We start from the raw sequence: 21,575 nt of genomic DNA, 5'->3' as shown, positions 1-21,575 counted from the left end.
AAAAAAAAAAAAAAAAAAAAAAAAGAAGAAAACAAATTTACAATATTTAAAGTAAAAATTAAATAAGGTTAACAGAAGATGAAATACTATAAATCAAAGTAAACTTGAAAATACACCAAGAGAAACTGTCTAAAAATTGAAGATAAACAAACAACAAAACAGAAACTCAGTGATAGGACCTGGAGGACAATACCAAGTGTTCCAGCAAACATGAAATTGGAGGCCCAGAAGCTGAGGGGATAGGGAGAAAAGGGAGGAAAAAACAGAAAAAAGTATTTAAAGAAATACTGGCCAGAAATTTTCCGTATTTGATGAAAATTAAAAATTCAAAAGTTCAAGGAGCTTAATAAACTCCCAAATGAGATAAACAAAATCACATCAACACATCATAGTCAACTTGCTGAAAACTAGTAATAAAGAAGAAAATTTTAAAAGAAGCCATGAGGAGGAGATACATTATGTAAAGGAGAGGAAATATAAGAAATATCATAGATGTCTCATCAGAGATTATGCAAGCCAGAAGACAATGGTTCTTTGAAAGGATCAATGAAATTGATAAACCTTTAGCTATACTAATAGAGAAAGCAAAAAGAAGACACAGATGACCAACATCAGGTATGAAAAAGGGAACATCACTACAGATCCACAGACATTAAAAGGATAATAAAAATATGATGAACAACTTATGCCAATAAATTTGACAACCTAGATCAAATGGATACATTCCTTGAAAGATATAAATTACCAAAACTGGCACAAGAAAAAAAATGAAAATTAGAATAGCTCCTCATCTATTACAGAAATTGAACTAGTAATTTAAAAGTTTTCCCCAAAGAAAATTCTAGATCCAAATGGCTTCACTGGTGAATTCTGTCCAACATATAAGGAAGCAACAACACCAACCTCACACAAACTCTTTCAGAAAGTAAGTGATAAAACAATACTTCCCAACTCATTTTATAAGCCCAGTTTTATCCTGACATCAAAATCAGACAAAATCATTACAAGTAAAGAAAACCACAGACCAATATCCCTCATGAACAGAGATACGAAAGTACTTAACAAAATATTAGGAAAAAAAAACCTCATACTACATATAAAAAGAATAATGTACTGTGACCAAGTAGGGATTATCTCAAGAATGCAAAGTTAGTTTAACATTCAAAAATCAATAATTATAATTCATATATTAAAAGACATTCCTTTATTAAAAAGAAAACTACTTGATCATCTCAATAGATACAAATTATCTGACAATATCTACATATGATAATACCTATATATTCAATAGCCATATATGATAAAAACTCACAGTGAACTAGGCATGGAAGGAAACTTTCTCAGCCTGATAAAGGGAATCTACCAAAAAACCACATACGTAGATAAATACTGATAGATACATGGATAGATTTAGAAATGTTGATATGAGTATATAGTGTATATAAATGTGTGTACATGTTGTACACACACACACACATTTCCTAGTGTTGGCTCCTAAGCAATGACATACCAATAGCAATGAGCATACCTACTGCCTAGATCTTGGTTTCTAAACTCCATTCTTCCCTGAAAAGAACCAGCGTTCCTTGAAAAAAAAAGGTGGATTCAGGGCTTGCACAGGGAAAGTACAAGAGGCTGAAACTCCAGTCACAGAAGTAGGAATGTATTAAAGAATGATAGAAATATACTCAAAAGATACAGAAGTCAGCTTGAAGGGTCTCCCACTAGCTCTTCTGAAACAACATGAGCATTAAAATTAATAATAATAATGTAATATAGCCCACTGGACAAAATAAAAATCTATAAAGCCATACTGTTAAGAATTCATAAATGAGTGAGGAAGCAAGGAAAAGGGAAAGTTCTTCCTTACAGAAGAATACCAATTGATAAATATAGAAGATATGAAAGTTAGAAAATCATCAGATCCTACAACTAGTGGGCAAACATCTGATAAGAAATAGGATACTTACAAAGTCCCAGAATACTTACCCACAAATTGCTTATTAATTACAAAAATAATCAACAATAATTCACAATGAAAAACTTGTAGGCAGCACCTTAATCAAGTGATCAAAATCAACAACACTGATATTGGGATAGACTGTGATTCCTGCCATGGTATACTGAGAAAGACATATTGCTTCTGTAGGTGCCCTAAGAGTATGACCTGAATTTAATCAGAAAGAAACATTAGAATGAGAAATATTCCAGCAAATATTTACCCTGTACTCCTCAAAAATGTCGAGTAAGACAAAGAACAGATGAGAAATTCTTGCAGATTAAAAAAAACTGTAACAACAACAAAAAGGCTCCAGTGCTAGATAGTTTTACCTCTAAGATTCTTAAACATTTTCCAGCAATAAAATATCATAATGCAAAATGAATCCTTCCAGAATATTGGAAAGAAAGGAAAGCTAGCCTAATTCTAATGCTAAAGCCTAACAGCAGCATTGCTTATGAATATGGCTGCAAAATTCCTTAATAAAAGCGTAGAAAGTCTAACTGAAAACTATATTTGACAAAGGCTAAGAAAGATAGGATGCATCCACTGTGTTATTGATCCTTTACTGCCAGGGGGAGTTTATCAGACACTCAGATACAGTTTGATGGTAGTAAAAACTTTATGGACACTTCAATAGATGCCAAAAAGATATCTGATAACAACCAACACCAATTACTAATTTAAACCTTAAGGAAACTAAGTATAAAAGGATGGATATTCTTTATCATATTAGCAACAGCTAGTGTCAGAATTAATGGTAAAGCACATCAATAAAATCACCAATTAGACACAGACAGCTATTATTACTCTTTAATACTGTTCCGGATATTCTAGCCCATGTAATATAATGTAAAAAATATAATAAAAGAGGTGTAACTATTAGAAAGAATTGCATGCAATTTTTAAAAACTAAATTACATACTATATTATGTACTGAAACCCAAAATAAATAAAATGGAAAATTTTTCCATTAATAGTTTAGTAAACTGGTTATTTAAAAGATAAATATATAAAAATATAAAACTTTACCACAAAATGACCAGTTGATAGACCTAGCTGGAAAAAACCAGATTTCATTAATAGCAATGAAAATATCTACACATACTCCTACAAAGAGATGTCTAGAACCTATTGAAGATGAAGAACCAAATGTTAGTTAAAGGTATGCTTAAGATTTGAGTAAATAAAAATAAATACTATATTCCCAAATAAGAATATTTAAGTTTGTAAAGATGTTTGTTTTCCCAAAGTAAGTTATGCATCTAACAAAATCTCAATAAAAATTCCATTGGAACTTACTCTGAGAATTTGACAAAATAACCCTACAGATTAAATGAAAAACTAAACTGGTGAGAAAATAATTAAATTACAGCTTTACCTCGCAACATATTTAAACATAATTATACATTCTCTAGATGATTTAAGTAATTAAATATAAAACAAAAAGAGGCCAGGTGTGGTGGCTCACACCTGTAATCCCAGCACTTTGGGAGGCCAAGGCGGGCAGATCACCTGAGGTTGGGAGTTCAAGACTAGCCTGACGAACATGGAGAAACCCTGTCTCTACTGAAAATACAAAATTAGCTGGGCATGGTGGCACATGCCTATAATCCCAGCTACTCAGGAGGCTGAGGCAGGAGAATCACTTAAACTCAGAAGGCGGAGGTTGTGGTGAGCTGAGATCGCACCATTGTACTCCAGCCTGGGCAATAAGAGCGAAACTCCATCTAAAAAAAAACCAAAAAAGAACCCAAAATATAACTATTAAAAAATCAGAAGAAAATAAAAGTGTCTAGTTAAATTTCCTGTAAAGTGAAATATCTTTCTAAGCACAATATCGTGTAAAGGAAAAGTTTATGTATATATGTCTACATAAAAACTAAAAATACCTGCATGTCAAAAATCATAAGCAAAATTAAAGGCAAAGTATAAACCAAGAAAAGAAATTTACAACAAACACAGTAGACAAAATTAATGTCCTTAAGCTATAGAATACTTTTAGTCAATAAGAAAAATATTGATACTCTAATAATGTAGCAAAGAATATAAAAGACAATTCTCTATAAGATGACAATTGATTAGTAAGTACGAAAAAATGTTCAAAATCACTACTAATGAATTAAAACTACAATAAAATGTTTTTTCACTTATTTCCAAAGGTAACAACCAGTGCTAACAAGGCGGCATTAAGCTTTCACATCCACTGTTTGTTAGAGTGCAAGACTCTATAAGCTTTCCATGAAATATATTCCCACAAATATATATTTGAAAATCTAATAAGCCCACATCCAAAAATCCATTATAAGGAAACAATAAAAGATGTGGACAAATATTTACTTATAATCTGATTATTCAAACGCTGAACATTTGTGAATAATCCAAATGTCCAAACAGGATCATGGTTGTTAAACAATCAAATATTCAAATAATCAAAAATTACACTGTCATTAAAAAAACCCATATTTACAAAGAAGAGTTAGTAGTCTGGGAAAATAGTAACAAAATAAAGTTTATAAAAAAGTAACTAACGTGATTCTTCACAGAATTAGAAAATAACTATTCTAAAATTCATATGGAACCAAAAAAGAGCTTAGATAGTCAAAGCAATCCTAAGCAAAAAGAACAAAGCCAGAGGCATCACATTATCCAACATTATCCACATTATCCAAGGCATCCACATTACCCATGCAAACTATACTACGAGGCTACAGTAATCAAGACAATATAGTACTGATATAAAAACAGATACATAGGTCAAAGGAAGAGAATAGAGAACCCAGAAATAAAGCCACACACCTATAGCTATCAGATCTTCAACAAAGTCAACAAAAATAAGCAATGGGGAAAGGACTCCCTGTTCAATAAATGGTGCTGGGATACATGACCAGCCATATGCAGAGGAATAAAACTGGACTCCTACCTATCACCATATACAAAAATTAACTCAAGATGGATTAAAAACTGTAAGACCTCAAGCTATAAAAATCCTAGAAGAAAACCTAGGAAATACCCTTTTCAACATCAGTCTTGGCAAACAATTTATGACTAACTGCTCAAAAGTAATTACAACAAAAATAAAAATTGACAACTGGGGGCCTAATTAAACTAAAGAGCTTCTGCACAGCAAAATAAAGTATCAACAGAGTAAACAGACAACCTACAGAGTGAGAAAAACTATGCATCTGACAAAAGACTAACATCCAGAATCTATAAGGAACTTTACACAAATCAGTAAGATACAAATAGCCCCATTAAAAAGTAGGCAAAAGACATAAACAGACACTTCTCAAAAGAAGACATACAAGTGATCACAAACATATTAAAAAATGCCCATCATCACTAATCATCAGAGCAAAGCAAATGAAAACCACAATGAGATACCATCTCCCACCAGTCAGAGCAGGTATTATTTAAAAGTAAAAAAATAACAGATGATGTTGGCAGGGCTGCAGAGAAAAGGGAACACTTTTGGTGAGAATGTGAATTAGTTCAGCCACTATGGAAAGCAGTTTGGAGATTTCTCAAAGAACTAGAAACAGAACTACCATTCGACCCAGAAATCCCACTATTGGCCACTACTGGCTATGTACTCAAAGAAAAATAAATTATTCTTATTCTACCAAAAAGATACATGCACCTGTATGTTCATCACCGCACTCCTTACAATAGCAAAGATATGGGATCAACCCAGGAGTCCATCAACGGTGGAATGGATAAAGAAAACATGGTATATATGCACCAAGGAATACTACACAGCCCTAAAAGAGAATGAAATCATGTCCTTTGCAGCAACATGGATGCAGCTGGAGGCCATTATCCTGAACGAATTAATGCAAAAAACAAACAAATAAAACCCAGAAAACCAAATACCACATGTTCTCACTTATAAGTAACAGCCAAACGTTGGGTACAAATGGACATAAAGATGGCAAAGATAGACACTGGGGACTTCAAGGGGAGGGAGAGTGGGAGAGGAGCCAGGTTTGAAAAATTACCCATCGGGTACCATGCTCACTACCTGGGTGACAGGTTCAATCACATCCCAAACCTCAGCATCACACAGTATCGCTCTGTAACAAACCTGCATATGTACCCCCTGAGTCTAAAATAAAAGTTGAAAAAAAAAAGTCATAAAATTACTATAATTCCCTTCTAAAAATTGTTATAAGAAAATATATTATCTCTGGGTAATGAAGAAATGGGAGATTGAAATTCTTATTTTATTACTTTCTCTATTTTCTACAAAGAACATCTATTCATAAAGACAGAGAAACACCATTAAAAAAATTTACCAAAAACTAAAGCCTTTTTAAAAGTAATAATTTACCTGACAGTTTTGTAATCCAGTTTCCCTCAGTATACTAAAAATATTATTACTATACCTACTGGGTGCAAAGTTGCATTAAAAAACAGTCATACACTCTAACATTGTCACAGGTCAGTTTATTGAGAAAATCCTGATGCTATATGTTAATTCTCTTCACGTGATTACTTTTCATTATGTCAGATGAGACTCCAAAAGGCCATAGCCATGAAGTTACACAATTACTTTCCCATATTTCGTTCAGGAACACAAAAACCAAATGCAAAGAAATGTTTAAGAGAACATGAAATTGGCCTCTTCCTTCCCCCCATCAAAGGTAGTTATTAATGGTCAGGAAGCACAAATTGAAACATGTAAAAAGCAAATATTTTTGCTAGATTTTATTATCAAAGTTTCAAACCTTTCCAATTGTTTTTTTATTTTTTACAACAAAAAAGGTATCAATACTTTTCATTCCACTCTTGTCAACTTTAGCCAAAGCCTTCTGAGCTGCAGTCATTTTGCTATTTTTCTGTTAATGAAAATAAGAGAGAAAAATTGTTATGAATGTAACATTTATTAATCATACATGCAAATCAAAGGAGACTGCATGTCTCAAGTTTCATTAAGGAAGGTAAGCGTCCCCCACTAACATGCTTCATAAGGGAGTGAAAAAGTTCTGATTTCTATTCAGAATTCAGACCTCAGAGACAGAATATGTTAAAAGAGGTGGAAGACAAAACTGCCGCCTTCTAAGGAGCAGAATGTTCCAATCAATGGTTTACATTGGAGAGGGGGTGGATAATTCTGGAGGGCGCATAAAGTGCAATAACACAAACAATGGAACTGACACAGGCCGCAATTGTCAGAGGTAGGAATTACAGCCTTGTATTACCACTTGATGAATAATTCACACCAATTTACCATCTGATTTCATTCATTTGCTCCATGGGAAACCAAGGACAACCCCATGATATTCAAAAGATGACTCGTGTTGCAAAGCATCCCAGACCAGCAGGATAGCTGCCTTATTTTTCCTCCAACAAAGCAATACTTTCCAAAAAGCTGACTCCAAATAATTCTGCCCTGTACATTTCTCTCTCTCTCTGGTCACTGAATTTTTTTCTTCCATGTCTTATATAAAGCACTGCAGAAGGTAAGTAGCAGCTGATTTAACTTTGATGCAGATGCACCACAGCTTGTTTGGAAGAAGCATAAATGATGGGAATCAAAAAACAAAAAACCACCTGTCTACCTGGGAATTGTAAGACAAAGTCATTGCCACAGTATTTTTTAGAGGCACAGTGTATGATTCCCACAATTCTGCTTTTCACATTCAGTCACTTATAATTTAGTAGGCTTATTTTTGACTCAATGGTGCAAAGCAACAGTCTGCTTCAGACTTATCTCTGCGTTTAAGACATTCCCCATGCTGTGCCCAAGTGGATACAGTAAGTGGCACTCACACAGAAGGGCGGGGCACAAAGATTTCTCTCAGAGAAACTGACAATGTCCCTGCTGACACAGCATCGGGATAACTAGCTATTTGGACAGATCTTAAATCGAACTATCCCCAATACCATATGCCCAAATAAATTACACATTGATTTAAGAATAACAGTTCTAAAAAACATTAAACTCAAAGGGGAGTTAGTATTTTTAAAATCTAAGTGAAAGTTAACTTATCTTGAGATGGGCAATGCCTTTCTAAGCATAAAAACAATGGAAAAATCATAAATGGAAACAATTTCTGTACTTAATCCTCAGAAAAATTTAACACTGTTAAAAAATCAAATGAAAAAGTTAAAACAAGTTTGTATCCTATATTTCACGAAAAGTGTATAATAGCCTTAATTTAGAAGGAGCTCATACAAAGCAACAGAGAAACATTACTATCTCAACATAAAAACAGTCAAGGGACAGGAACCAACAATTTGCAAAAATGCAAATGGGCCATAAGCATTTGGAAAGACAACCTTTCCAGTTAAAGAAATGTAGCCTAATTTGACAGGCAGCAATGTTCAAGAATAAAAGTGATACTCAATGCTGTCAAAAATGCAAGATAAATACTCATTGGCAATCATGTTTGGGAGCACAAATTTCTACAGTTTTGAAAAGCACTTTAGCTATATATATTTCAATTATCATGAAAGAATTCATGTTCTCCAAGCTCTTACTTCAAAGTTGTGTCTAATGAAATGATTGGAGATACAGTCTATAAGTAAGAATGTCTATCACTTCAATAAAAACAAAAAATAAAAAAATCAGAAGTAACCTATATGTCCAAATATAGGGGAATTATTAAATTACATTCCATATGGTGAAATAAACACCCATGGCTGAATATCATAAAAACATGAATAATTTTTCAAAGAATGTTTAATGACATGTGAACATTTTCACAATTTAATGCTAACTAAAAAGGGCAGAACTGAGTATTATAATGCCAGTGTTAAAGGCCACATATGTATTTACAAGGCATGTATAAAACTCAGTAAGGAATGTCACCAAAATGCCATTTGCCAGGGTGAGTGCTGAATGGTGAAATTGTTGATAATTTTTATCATCATCATCATAATTTCTGCTTCTGGGCAGCAGGGTTCATAAAAAATTACCTGTAGAGCTTCCTCCTTCCTTTCGCACCCTATCACTCTATGAATACATAGCAAAATTTAGGCACACTCTTGATAAGTAGTATATTGTTTTTCTTTCACTCATTATAAGTCTTAATTAACTAGTAACTTAATAAATCATAAATGCTTAACATTTTCATTGTCATACACAATTCTGAATTAATTATTAAGTCACAGAAATGCAAGTTAATAATTCTTCCTGGTCAAAACTGCAATCACGATCAAGTGTGCAACTGTTCCGCGTGTATTCATGTACATCACCCAATGAGTACGAACGATACGCCACTACACCTGAACCCACATACCTTTTCAGTCTTCAAATCTTTAGTATTAAACTTAGTGTAATCTTCTTTTGCTTCTACAGGCTCATCTGATAACTTTATTTTCTGCAACATTAGAGCAGTGAAGTGGTGTCAAATGTCACCTTGACACTAACATCAATCCATTAAAAAAAAAAAAAACAACATGTATAATTTAGACCTCCACAGAGGCAAATGGAAGAGAAGACACAGCAAAGGGCTTACTTTTTACAGGCTCCTTTACATTTTGTCAATCATTTAGGGAATCAAGTCACACATCACTTCTAAGAAGCAGCCTTGGTGATGGTGGGTATGATTGGGTAAGTACATGGCTGAGGTCCTTAGCTGGTCTAGCAAACACAGGCTTTGTAGGTGCCAGGTATGGTGGGCACGAGGGGATTGCTAATTACCAGATGAATGCAAAGCACAGAAGTCAAAATGAGAATAGTCTCTCGAAGGAGGCCAGGTGTCCAGCCAGAATCCCTATTTCATTTACCTCCTGGGCTGGTTTAATGTTCACTTATGAATGAAGGGACAATATTATTCTATAATCACTATCTTTGTACAGCTTCATGTCCTTCCCTCCTTTCAATTCAATTATCTTACTTTATCCATGCAAGAACAACCTTGCACAAGCAAGCAGCCAGCAAGAGAGGGAAGCACAGAGAGGCTAAATGAATAGCTTAAGGTCACCAAGTAGAGGACTTCGGCCAAGGTTTCAATTTTGATACAGTGTTCTTTCCATTAGGCCCAATGCAAGTAAGTCAGACCTTTACTTAACATTTTCTCCTTTCACATGAACATTTTACACCAGTGAATGTGAGAATCTTGTCAAGGGCTAGCCTTTAGCCTTAATGATCACAATATAGAAGAAATCATGCCACACTTATTATGTAAAAGGTACAATAGCAGGGAAGACAAGTCTTGCTGTTGAACATGGAGAATTGACTGCATGGTAATCACAAGTCAGATTTTTATAATTTTCAGGCTGGCTGTGGAGACACCAGGCTGACCAGACCCAACATGGATCTACCCTAGGAAACAGACTTCTTCCCAACTTCATTCTTCATGCCCCTGCTTGGCTAAACAAAGAACTGGTAGAATTGGTGCTAAAAGATTCCACAGCCCATGGTGTTTTATCCCACAACCCAAGAGAATAAAACACCATGTCTTGAAATTGTTTGCTGTAAAAAACAGAGGCTCATCCTGGGAATATACCACATACTATAGGAAAACCTGTTGGTCACACAGCAACCTCTAGCAAATTAATCATTAAAAGACAAAGACTAATCCATCACAAATGAACCACCTATCAGCACCAAGTGAATGTATATTTGCAACTTTGTTAAGAATATATGTTTTGGCTGGGTGCAGTGACTCATGCCGGTAATCCCAGTACTTTGGGAGGCCGAGGTGGGCGGTCACTTGAGGTCAGGAGTTCGAGACCAGCCTGGCCAACATGGCAAAACCCCATCTCTAATAAAAAGATAAAAATTAGCTGCGCATGGTGGCATGTGCCTGTAGTCCCAGCTACTCGGGAGACTGAGGCACGAGAATTGCCTGAACCTGAGCAGTGGCTGCAGTAAGCTGAGATTGTGCCACTGTACTCCAGCCTAGATGACACAGCAAGACTCTGTCTCAAAAAAAAAAAAAAAAAAAAACGAAAAAAAAAAAAAAAAAAAAAAAAAACGAAAAGAAAAGAAAAAAAGAAAAAGTAAAGAAAAAAAAGAATATATGTTTCTATTTAAATTAAGACAGTAAAGGGTGTTTAGGTGATGCACATTTTTTCTAGAAAGGGATCTTCAGCTAGGAGTGTGGAACTCACAGCTAATAATGCTGAAGGCCAAAATACTTTCAAAACACAAAAAGCTTGAAGTTATGAGGATGCTGTGGCAAAATGTTCCTAACATAGATGTCATTATAAACACTTAGGCATCATTCCCTTTTTTTCTTTAGAGACAGGGTTTCACTGTGTTGCCCAGGCTGGAGTGCAGTGGCTATTCATAGTTGCGATCATTACATACTATAGCCTTGAACTGTTGGGCTCAAGTGACCTTCTGCCTTAGCCTCCTGAGTAGCTAAAACTACAAGTGTGTGCCACTGCACTGGTGAGGTTCACTTTTCACTGATAATTCAAATAAAAAGTGTTCATTACAAGAACTTAAGATGAAAAGTACTTTTGTATGGACATAAAATGTTTAATTGGAGAAATGATTTGTTCAGGTGTTTTAATAGCTCACAACAAAACAAGATACCAGTTATAAGTATTTAAAAAAAGAAAATGATTGTGGTAGTCTCTACACAGAACTAGTTTTTATGTTATTCCTAGTGCACTGTTGAATATATTGGAAAAAAAGATGATTGAAGCATTTACTAAAATTTTTGTTATTTAAAAGACCAAATCACTATGGATTTGGGAGATTGTTTCAGCAGAAAAGTGGCTCAGAAAGACAGTAACAAATGACTAGATGGATACAGTTCTGGAAAGAGAACAAAGTACAGAGTACCACAGGGATTAATGTTAGGCCTTCTTACAAATGATTTGCAAGAAGAAACTCGGGAACATCTCCAAACCCACTGGTTGTATTCAACTCTGCTTGCTGACAGTGACAAATTGAAAAGACTGGAGCGAGTGAGGGTTGGAAGCTGAGTTTCAACAAAGGCAGACATATGATAGTAAAGGAAAATAACATAAAACATATTAAGGATGACAGGCTCCATGCTATCGATTACAACATAGATACAAAGATACCTAACAGCTACTGGAATATATTTCCTGCAAACAGTCAACTATATTACTGTAAAAATCAATCAAATCCTGGATACAGACAGGAAAGCTAGCAGAAGATATGTCCTACGCTTGTTTAAATGATGGTACATCATCCAGTATAGTTTATAATGTGTACACTGGAACCCCAGAAAGACACAGAGTAGAAGACCTCGAAAAGCAACTCAAATAATATAGAAGACAAGGCTGGGGTTTAGGAAGAGCAAGATGCCAAAATCGAAATCAGGGCTTGGCAAATGAAGGCCCAGGGGCCAAATCCAGCTGGCTGCCTGCTTTTATAAATGAAGTTTTACTGGAACACAGCCATGCTCATTCGTTTATGTATTATCTGTGGCTGTTTTCACAATAAAACAGCAGAGTTGAGTAGTTGCAACAGAGTCCATCTGCTTCATGGAGCCTAAAATATTTACTATCGGGCTTTAGAAGAAAAAGTTTGCTGATCCCTGATCTAAATCATAAATGATGAAGTCACAAACAACTTAAATTCTGAAAATTAAAATAAGAAAACAGAAATCAGGAGCAGAGAAGAATAAAGTTATGAAACATATTACTCCAAAAGGTACCCAAGGCTAAAGCTTTCAAGAATAGGTTTAGATCAATTCATGAATGATCTCTCAAGTTACTAAGGAAGATAGATATTTGGGAGAAAAAAATCTGCTTAAGTCTTGGATGAAGAAACATAAGAAACACTCTCAGAGAACCTACCCTCTTAGTTTCAGCAACACAATTGTGCCTGTCTAGGTCCTCTAGAGCTACTGTCAGAGATTAACGACTGGAATGAAAGAAGCATGGGTCTGGCCTAGAGCAGTCCTTAGATCTTACAGGAACAGGCTTCTGCCCAGTGCATTCTCCAACAGAGTAAAAAATGCATTTTTTTTTTGACAACATGCTGAACATAGCCCCAGACAAACACTGCTGTACTTTCAATTTTCTGTCCTTTTCTAAGGACAATGTTTTTGGAGCCACCACCACCTCTATAAAGGGAATGATATAAAAATTTCTGAGCATGTTGGCTACCTTATAGGCCAAGGAATGAATGCAAGGGAGAAGGAAAGTTTGTAACATCCGCAATATGTCCATTTTACATTCTCAAGGCATTCTTTACTTTGCTGGCTGAAGAAATGACCTCACTGACAAGCTGGTGCGCATGCTTATTTCCCTGTCTTGGAGCAGCGTTTAACTCATCTGAGATCTGGTCTGGGCTGAAGGAACGCTGCAATTTGCAGTCAGGTGTGGTTTATGATTGGCTTGTCCATTCTCTTGATCTAGGAGATAAACACACCAGCTGCAGAGGAGCTGTGGGTAGCAGCCTGAGAATGAACGAGGGAAAGATTTTCCACTAACAAAGATTACACGTAAATTCGTCAATCATTTCAAACTGAGAAAAAAAGTGATCATCCTTTCTCAAAGGATTCTTTGTGTTATGGAAATCACTTTCTGTTCACCTTTGTGTGCCAGTGACAATTAGATTTGGCAAAATGAATTTTAGTTATATATAGAGTATGATTAGTGATTACTAAATTTAATTAAGTGATCTAACTAATGCAGGAAGATTTAATTTTAACTATATGTCTTTAATATTGTCATGGGGTACCTTGCTAAAACCAACTCTTCTTGGGTTTTCATGGCACTTTATTTACCATTCAGGTGGAATCTACAAAAATAAAAAATAGTGATGGACAGCCCACTACAATCTTTATTCCACATGGCATCACTCCATGCAAAATGGATTTAGTATGTTTTAAAATATATTAGAAAAAACTAAACTCATGTGGTAAGAGTGTAATATTTTTCTAAGTCCCCCAAAGATATCTTAGTCACAGCTTCTTACCTTTGATGGAGGATTTGGCAACGAGGCTGAAGGTTCTGGAAGCCTAAGGAAGTTAAACATAAGAATCAAAGTCATGGTTTTTCATAGACAAACAAACAGAAAGACAGGGCCAACTTAAGACTTAGTAAGTCCTACTTTTCAACTTACAGCTTTACCTCCATATATCTTCCTGTTCAATTACCTCAGTGTAAAGAACGAAAGTTTTCTCAATAAAAGAGTCTTTATTTTGATATGTAATTCCTTGTTTTGGCATTGTCTGAACTAAAAAATAAAATTAGAACCCATCTGTTGGAACAGAGTTACTTTTCTTTAGCCTCTATAAATTTGTGTTTGGGTGTTGGAGTATTTTTTCTTCATAATAAAGATGCTAACATATATTTAAAGGTGAAAATTATTTTAACTGTTCACAAAAAGCCACATAAATTTCAACTTTTCTTCCATTAGAAAGCAGTTTAATTGGCATACCTTTCTTCTGAACTCTTCAACCAAAACTTAAAAATGTTAGTGGAAAGAAAGGAATCTATACAAATAACGGAGTACAAAGACATGAGGTCTCTAACAAGACAAGCAGCATAGAAATCTGGGGATATTAAGCAGAGGGATGTGATTATCAATTTGAAGCAGGCTTTCAACACACTTTAACTATTATAGAAACCAGCTTCCAATCATTGTTTTTTAAAGTAGGACCTCTGGAATTTGCTAAAACCAGTAACTATATCTATTAAAAAGTCATTTTATCTTCATGACTCAGAGGATAAAAAGGATTTATAAGGATCAGGAAAAGCTATTAAATCATCACACGCATAAAATCTTAACAACAAAATTAAGTAACGATTTTGCAAAAATCTAGAAAATAAACACTTCTTTTTCAACTTAAAGTCTAAATGTATAAACTCTTTATAAAGAAAGGAACATACATTAAACCATTCTTAAAACCCTTCTTCTGCCCCTCAAAGACACAGCTTGGGTTTCATATTACTTTGACTTCCAAGTCTTAGGCATAGTAAAGTCCCTTTAGTGAACATCTAGTGATAATAGTGCAAATGATACAAATATTTTATAAATTTAAAAAAATTCTATATTCCATCTACTCTTTCCATCCCTCTTTTCTACCTCTTAAAATGATCATAAAGAACCAAATTAGTTAAGTATAATTGAGGATAAAATTTTAACATAGTTAATCCTCTAAAATCAGACCAAGCCATAATTCCAATCTTGACATTAACTAGTTCCTGCAATCTGTATCCATCAAATCAGTTCATTCCAATCATCCATTAAAAATCACCTCCAAGGCACAAAGTAATATGACACAGCTCAAGAATAATCTTGTATCATAAACAGTGATATGATAAGCCATAAGGAAACCCCACTGCTGGGGAAACCAAGAAGCAGATGGTACTTCATTATGACTGAAGATAATCAATACTTACTTTAAGTATTTAGATAAGTCATCACTTAATTCTTTAGGGATGTAATCAGATATCAGACCATGGGCATAACGAATATAATCCTCTGAAAGAAACAGAAGGAGGAGTGAAAGTAAAAAAAATAGTAATTATGGTGGTTTTACAGTCAAATTGACCTGAGTTCAAATTCTGACCCTATCTGGATAAAGGGAACTCACTTAAGCTCTAGCCTCAGTTTTCTCATTTGTAGAATGGGGATAGTAATATCTATCTGTCAGACTAGTGGGAAGATATGATGGATGAGATATGACATGGGATGATACCAAAGATATAAGATAAAACAAGTATAATACAGTAGATGCTCCCTAAATGACAGTAAAAACAAAAACTCAGGGTTGCTTTCTTAGTCGAAACCATTGAATACAAATAAAGTTTAAAAATCAGCTATAACAATATGATATAGTCATGTCTTTGTTAAAAGGGTAATCTTTTCTAAGCCTGTTTCAATAAAGAATAAATCTAATTATTCAACAGTAATGAGCATACTCATTTAAGAGAAATAAAATACCGTATGTCTCTACTACTAGGTATTTGCTTTATAAGAACCCTGAAAAAAAAAATATATAGTTCTATATGTACATATTGTTCTATATATAGTTCTACACACACACACACACACACACACACACACTCCCAAACTAATAAAACACTTAAAAAAAAACCAACTAACTCAGAATTTGTCATCATTAGTTCTAAAGCATCTGGGTTCTCAGTACTAAAATGCAGCTCTGGCAGCAATTAGAAACACAGTTACATAAGAAGACAACAAAAACTGTTTCAAAACTCTGTTCCTGAATTCAATATTTTATGTAGAATACAAGCAGATAATCAAACTTAATCATAAGATGGGATAACCATGCGGGGATATAAACCACCAAAAGCAGACCCCAGGTTTGCTGCTGGGATATTCATTCACTTCCTTTTTTCCATTCTTCTCTGCTCTCAAGTGAAAGTAACAATTTGCCTTAGTATTACATAGAAAATGACTGCCGTCTGGTGACCACCTGACGTCAAAAAGTCTTCAGTAAGAGATTTTCATTGTCAACGTAGAACTGAAAGTTATCATTTGACCCTTCTTAAAATTGCTCATGGTTCTGGGATAGTCATTATCCAACCAGTCATGACTAGACAAAGAAAACTATTTTAAGAAAGTCAACATATAGTTCATTTGCTTCCTCTGGTACCAAACCAAGCTAAATATCTAAAAAAGGAAATAATGTACAATATGTAAAGCTTACTTTACGGCCAGGACACTAAATGGCAATATATAGCCAAGCCCAGAATCTTAATATATAGAGTACTGGTAAAAGCACTAGACTTAGAACAGAAGATCTTGAGGATAAGTTACTATCTCTCCATTTAAAAAATGAGATGATCTGTCTAAATAACCTCTAACATCTCTTCTTCTACTTTTAAAACAAAATCTATGGTTTCATCCATCCATCCATGGATGCATCTATCCACCCACCTATCTATCCATTAATCATCTATCTCAATCCCTCATCTTCTATTGTTAAAGCCAATTAAAGACACTGACAGCTGGTAACTCAGTATGGCAAAGGTGCTGTCCACCACTCCCGGAATAGCAGTAGCCAACTAGCTATACATGCAAGGCAGATTCCTGCAAATCAGATTGCCTGAATTACTATCAATCACAAACAGGCCACTATTCCTAGTTTTTATTTATGTAATGACTAAAGCCATATGTATACCCTGAACAAGGGAACAACGAATTGGAGTTTAACGTCAGAATAATTTCTGTCTCACTATTTGAGATTGTTAACTGTATTATATAGCTGTTCTTATTCAACAATACATATAGAAATAAGAGGACTCTACTTGGAAAAGAAAATAATATACCTTTTTGAGATTATGAAAGAATAACCTAAAAGAAAAATTGCCAAGCAAATCAATTTTCATCTAAAATCAAAGTATATTGATCCCTGTATCAGGAAACATGCGTCTTGAGAAGAAAATGCAAACAGATGCAGCCACTGGAACAGTACAACTGTGTCGCAGGAACAGTATCACAAAAAGGTTATGAGTGTGGGCTTGAGAGACAAGCTCCATAAATAGCTCAGCTTTGCCATTTACTAGTTGCGAGACTTTGGACAGGGCCTCAAGACGCTCATTATGAAATTTACTGGGAAGGTTGGATGAGATCATGTTTGTATAGTGGCAACTTAGCAAAGGGCCTGGCACACAATACACCCTCAATAAATGATAGCCAGGGTTGTTACTACTATCAGTGTAAAAGAAATATTTGCTGAATAAATAACTTAAGTATCAATGAATAACAGAAGTAACCTATCGTAGAAATATTCTTTGCTTCTGAAACAAGATGCACACCTGCCACAATGTATACCAGGCATTGGTAGGAATATGAGGCTTCTGTGACATTAAGATTTTTAAATCTTAAGATAGGCATTTACACAAAAGCAACTTACTCCAGACAAAAATCATTTCTGATAAAATGCTTTACTTACCTTCCTTGTCAGTGGAAACTTGGTCACCAGAGAAAAATGCAGTTGACTGTACCCGGCAACTGACATTCACATTATTGGTTTTTAATGCTGCTGTAGTTTGGTTAACCTACAAAGCAACCAAAAGGGGAAAAGCAGCGTATTTTCAACTTAACTTTAGAAATCTATGACTTCATAGGTGGCCTTCAAACCACTTAAGAGATCTGCAAAGATGTATTTGAGAACCTAGAAGTATCTTCACCAGACACCAGAAGATGAGAAATGGTTGCCCATTTGAAGAAAGGCTGAGTGGCAGCAGGATCTCTGGATGATCTCACTACACAGACTGCCATGGCCTACACAGTATGAGAGGCAACATATTGTGATAACTGAGAGCTCTGACTCTGGAGTCAGGCCGCTGGGCTTGGCTCTGTAACCACGGCTAGTTACTTAACCTTTCTGTGGCTCTATCTGTGAAATGGGGAAAAAAATAACATCCACTTCACAGGACTACTGTGAAAATTAAATAAGATAATATATGTAAATAAAGCCCTTAGAATAGAACCTGGCATAAAATTTATATGTAATAATTTCCTAAATAGAATAATATAAATTTCCCACTTCCTAGGAAATATAATCAGTAAGTATAAACTCCTCTTCGCTATTCATATCCTTTTCCCTGGCTAAGAGCAAAAGTAAACATCAAGGATTCTGCTCTGCATTGATGTTCATTCTTCGTCTACATGGAATACTACTACTACTATATCACAAATGAAAAGTGAAACACGGCACTCTAAATCTCTCCACTACTTTGCACATTAGGAGCCTGATTATTCTACTGGACTCATTTCCAGCTTCTCAGGCTTCCAATGAGCCTGGTAACATGATATGACAAATAAACACGATTAATTTATTATTTATTATTATTTATTATACTTTAAGTTCTGGGATACATGTGCAGAACATGCAGGTTTGTTACATAGGTATACAAGTACCATAGCGGTTTGCTGCACCCATCTACCCGTCATCTAGGTTTTAAGCCCCACATGCATTAGATATTTGTCCTAATGTTCTCCCTCCCCTTGCCCCTGACCCCTGAAACGGCCCCAGTGTGTGATGTTCCCCTCCCTGTGTTCATGTGTTCTCATTGTTCAACTCCCACTTATGAGAGAGCACATGCGGACAAACATGATTTTTCACACAAAAGACGGAAGAGAATCTTAGGAAACAGTACTATAACTACTGGTATGCACTGATCTTGCAAAAACTTTATCATTATTCTATCTGGTTTAGTGAGATTCTTAATCAACGTGAGAGTACATATTATCCTTAGACCAGTGGCTTTCAAAGTTTTTTTTTTAATCACAACCCCATGGTAAGAAATATACAGCAATCCAATACTTAAACACATATAAATATGTTTCATAGAGCCATACTTAATACTTGCCCTTCCTCTGCTATATTTTAATACATCCCATCCCATCCAATCTGTTTCATTGCAAGAGAAATACTGGTTGTGACCTACTAAATTGATTTGCCATTCCCTGCCCCAGTCCTTCCATTAGGTCAAGATTCTTAGAATCACTAAGATACAGGCTTTGCCTGTAAGACGACCCCTCCTCAGCATCCAGACCCTGAAAGTGGGACATACGTCCTCTAAACCTGAACACCTTTGCCTGGCTGTGTCCCTGGGTCCCTTTGCCTGGCTGTGTGGGAGCAACATCACCCTTGGAGACACCTGTAGGACTGACAATGGCCAACAAGTGCCAGGCCTAGTATCCTCTTACTTGGAAGACTCAAATCTACACCAACAAATTATTTCATTCCGTAGTAGGATCAGGGAGAAATGAGAATGCAGGTCATGAGAAAACATAAAGTTAACTTCAGAGATACACAAGTTAGGGAGGATTGAAAAGTCAAAGCCTTCTTCTCATACTTGGTATCTCTACACAATTTTCCTCTTTTCACTGAATATACAGGATGGTCTCTGGATTCAGACTTACTGCCTTCTTTGAAAATTTCTTAGAGAACTGAATTTTTTTCTTTTACCACAAGGCACTAGAGAGGAACTATACCTTTTTTCCCAGCCACTTTAATGTCTTCTCTTTGCTGTACTTGTAATATTTCTTGTTGTCTATTTCTGGATTACATTAAAAGAAAAAAAAAAGACTCAGTACAATGAATTTAAAAAATAAACTCATAAGGTTCTATCATATACAAGTTAACCATTTAAAAATATTTCATAAGTTTATATTCTTGAAAAACTTAATTTACAAACCTGAGAACATACTTGAAATGTTTTTTTAAATGTTAGTAGTAGTGTGGCTACCTCAGGAGTCATCAACCACTAAATGAGTAAGAATTTAAGGACACCTTCCAATTATACACACAACTCTGTAGAAAAGGTAATTTTAAAACCTCAACAAACAAATGTGAAAGGAAAATAAATCTTGGTGATAGGGACAGGAGGCAGGGAAATTCTGGGCAGAAGAGGGCCAGTCCCTAGCCACGGCCCCACCCTCAAGCCAGACTAAATTGTGTATTCAGTGGAAGGCTGATCAAAAAAATGCAACCTTTTGTCTCTTCTCTATGTCTAATGTGGAAGCCCCCACTTTGAGTTGTTGCTGCCTTACTGGACTAAACCAGTGTACACCTGACACATATTGATTGATGGCTCATGTCTCCCTAAAACATATAAAAGCAAACTGTACCCCCAACCACCTTGGGCACAGGTCTCAGGACTTCCCAAGGCTGTGTCATGGGTGCGTCCTTGACCTTGGCAAAATAAACTTTCTAAATTGACTGGGACTTGTCTCAGATACTTTGTGTTCACACTAGCATACTAAGCAGTCTTAACTGTTTTGAATAATTTTAAGCTCATCTCAATGTTTTCAATGAAACACTTTTTTTTTCTTAAAATAAAAATGAAAATCCCAATAAAGAAAATTGAAACTAAATGCAGGTATCTATGAAGTTCACTACATACATTCAGGAAAAAAATCTTGGTAACTACTCAGTAGTGGCCTGGTGGGATTGGGGGAGCATTAAAAAAAGATCTATCTATCTTTTAACATATTACCAACATAATCATAGCTCTTTCAGAAGATTTAGATTTATGGTAGGCTCAACCTGGCCCTTTATGGGGATAAAAGTTTCACCTCTTATAAATTACACTTACTCTCTTCACAATCCACCCAGCCTTATATACCATGCCATTAAACCATGATCTCCTCTGCAACCTTTTTCATTCATGGGATTTCTTCTTTCTGTGCAATTAGCAAGGGCAGCACTTCCACTCCAGCCTCCTCTGTCCACGCAGGATTTATCTTTATGACCACTAGTAACCCTTGGGTCTGATGTGAATTCACCACCTCTGAGTTATATAGAATGAGGCTCTTTCTCCCTTCCCCTTGTGATGGGAAATGGAAACTGTCCATTCAGGGGTCATTTTCTGCAGTCTGTTAAATTGTATGGGAGAGGGGTTGGGAGGTCCCTGGCCTTAGTTCCTGTGAATTTTCTCCCTGTGTCAGCCTATGGTTGTCAATGCTGTAGGCAAGATGAGGCAGGCTGGATTGAGGGCTGGACATCTATAGCCATCTCCTCGGGACATGTCACTACAGTAACAAAAAAGAGGGACAGGTGCAAATAGCATTGTCAGGAGTGTGAGAATTCCAAGGTGCAATGTCTGCGGTTTTGAAGCCAGGACTACCTGGGCAAACAGCCTACTGTAAACCAAAGCCAATGAGACTGAACTCAACTTACTTGGAGGCTATGCCCCAACCTATGTACAA

General features: G+C 35.5%; 1 protein-coding gene across 5 annotated transcripts in view; it reads right to left on the bottom strand.

Moving 5' to 3' along the window:
* Positions 1-21,575, bottom strand: part of RNASEH2B (ribonuclease H2 subunit B) — a 302,074-nt gene that overhangs the window by 245,559 nt on the left and 34,940 nt on the right. The window contains exons 6-11 of one of the 5 annotated variants that reach the window (XM_031655848.1): positions 19,860-19,924; positions 17,809-17,914; positions 15,287-15,368; positions 13,857-13,899; positions 9,244-9,324; positions 6,426-6,837 (exon numbers count right to left, since the gene is read on the bottom strand). In XM_031655848.1, the coding sequence (XP_031511708.1) occupies positions 6,721-6,837; positions 9,244-9,324; positions 13,857-13,899; positions 15,287-15,368; positions 17,809-17,914; positions 19,860-19,924 (494 nt within the window). In that variant the 3' untranslated portion in view covers positions 6,426-6,720. Of the gene's footprint in view, positions 1-6,425; positions 6,838-9,243; positions 9,325-11,414; positions 13,336-13,856; positions 13,900-15,286; positions 15,369-17,808; positions 17,915-19,859; positions 19,925-21,575 lie in introns of those variants that run through there. The other 4 variants (XM_031655851.1, XR_004178704.1, XM_031655853.1 and 1 more) reach the window with 4 other exon arrangements.

Source organism: Papio anubis, chromosome 15 (genome assembly GCF_008728515.1).
Source record: "Papio anubis isolate 15944 chromosome 15, Panubis1.0, whole genome shotgun sequence".
In the NCBI taxonomy this organism is placed as follows: domain Eukaryota; kingdom Metazoa; phylum Chordata; class Mammalia; order Primates; family Cercopithecidae; genus Papio; species Papio anubis.
The sequence above is the reverse complement of the archived record's forward strand: the minus strand, read 5'-3'. Positions and strand labels throughout refer to the sequence as shown.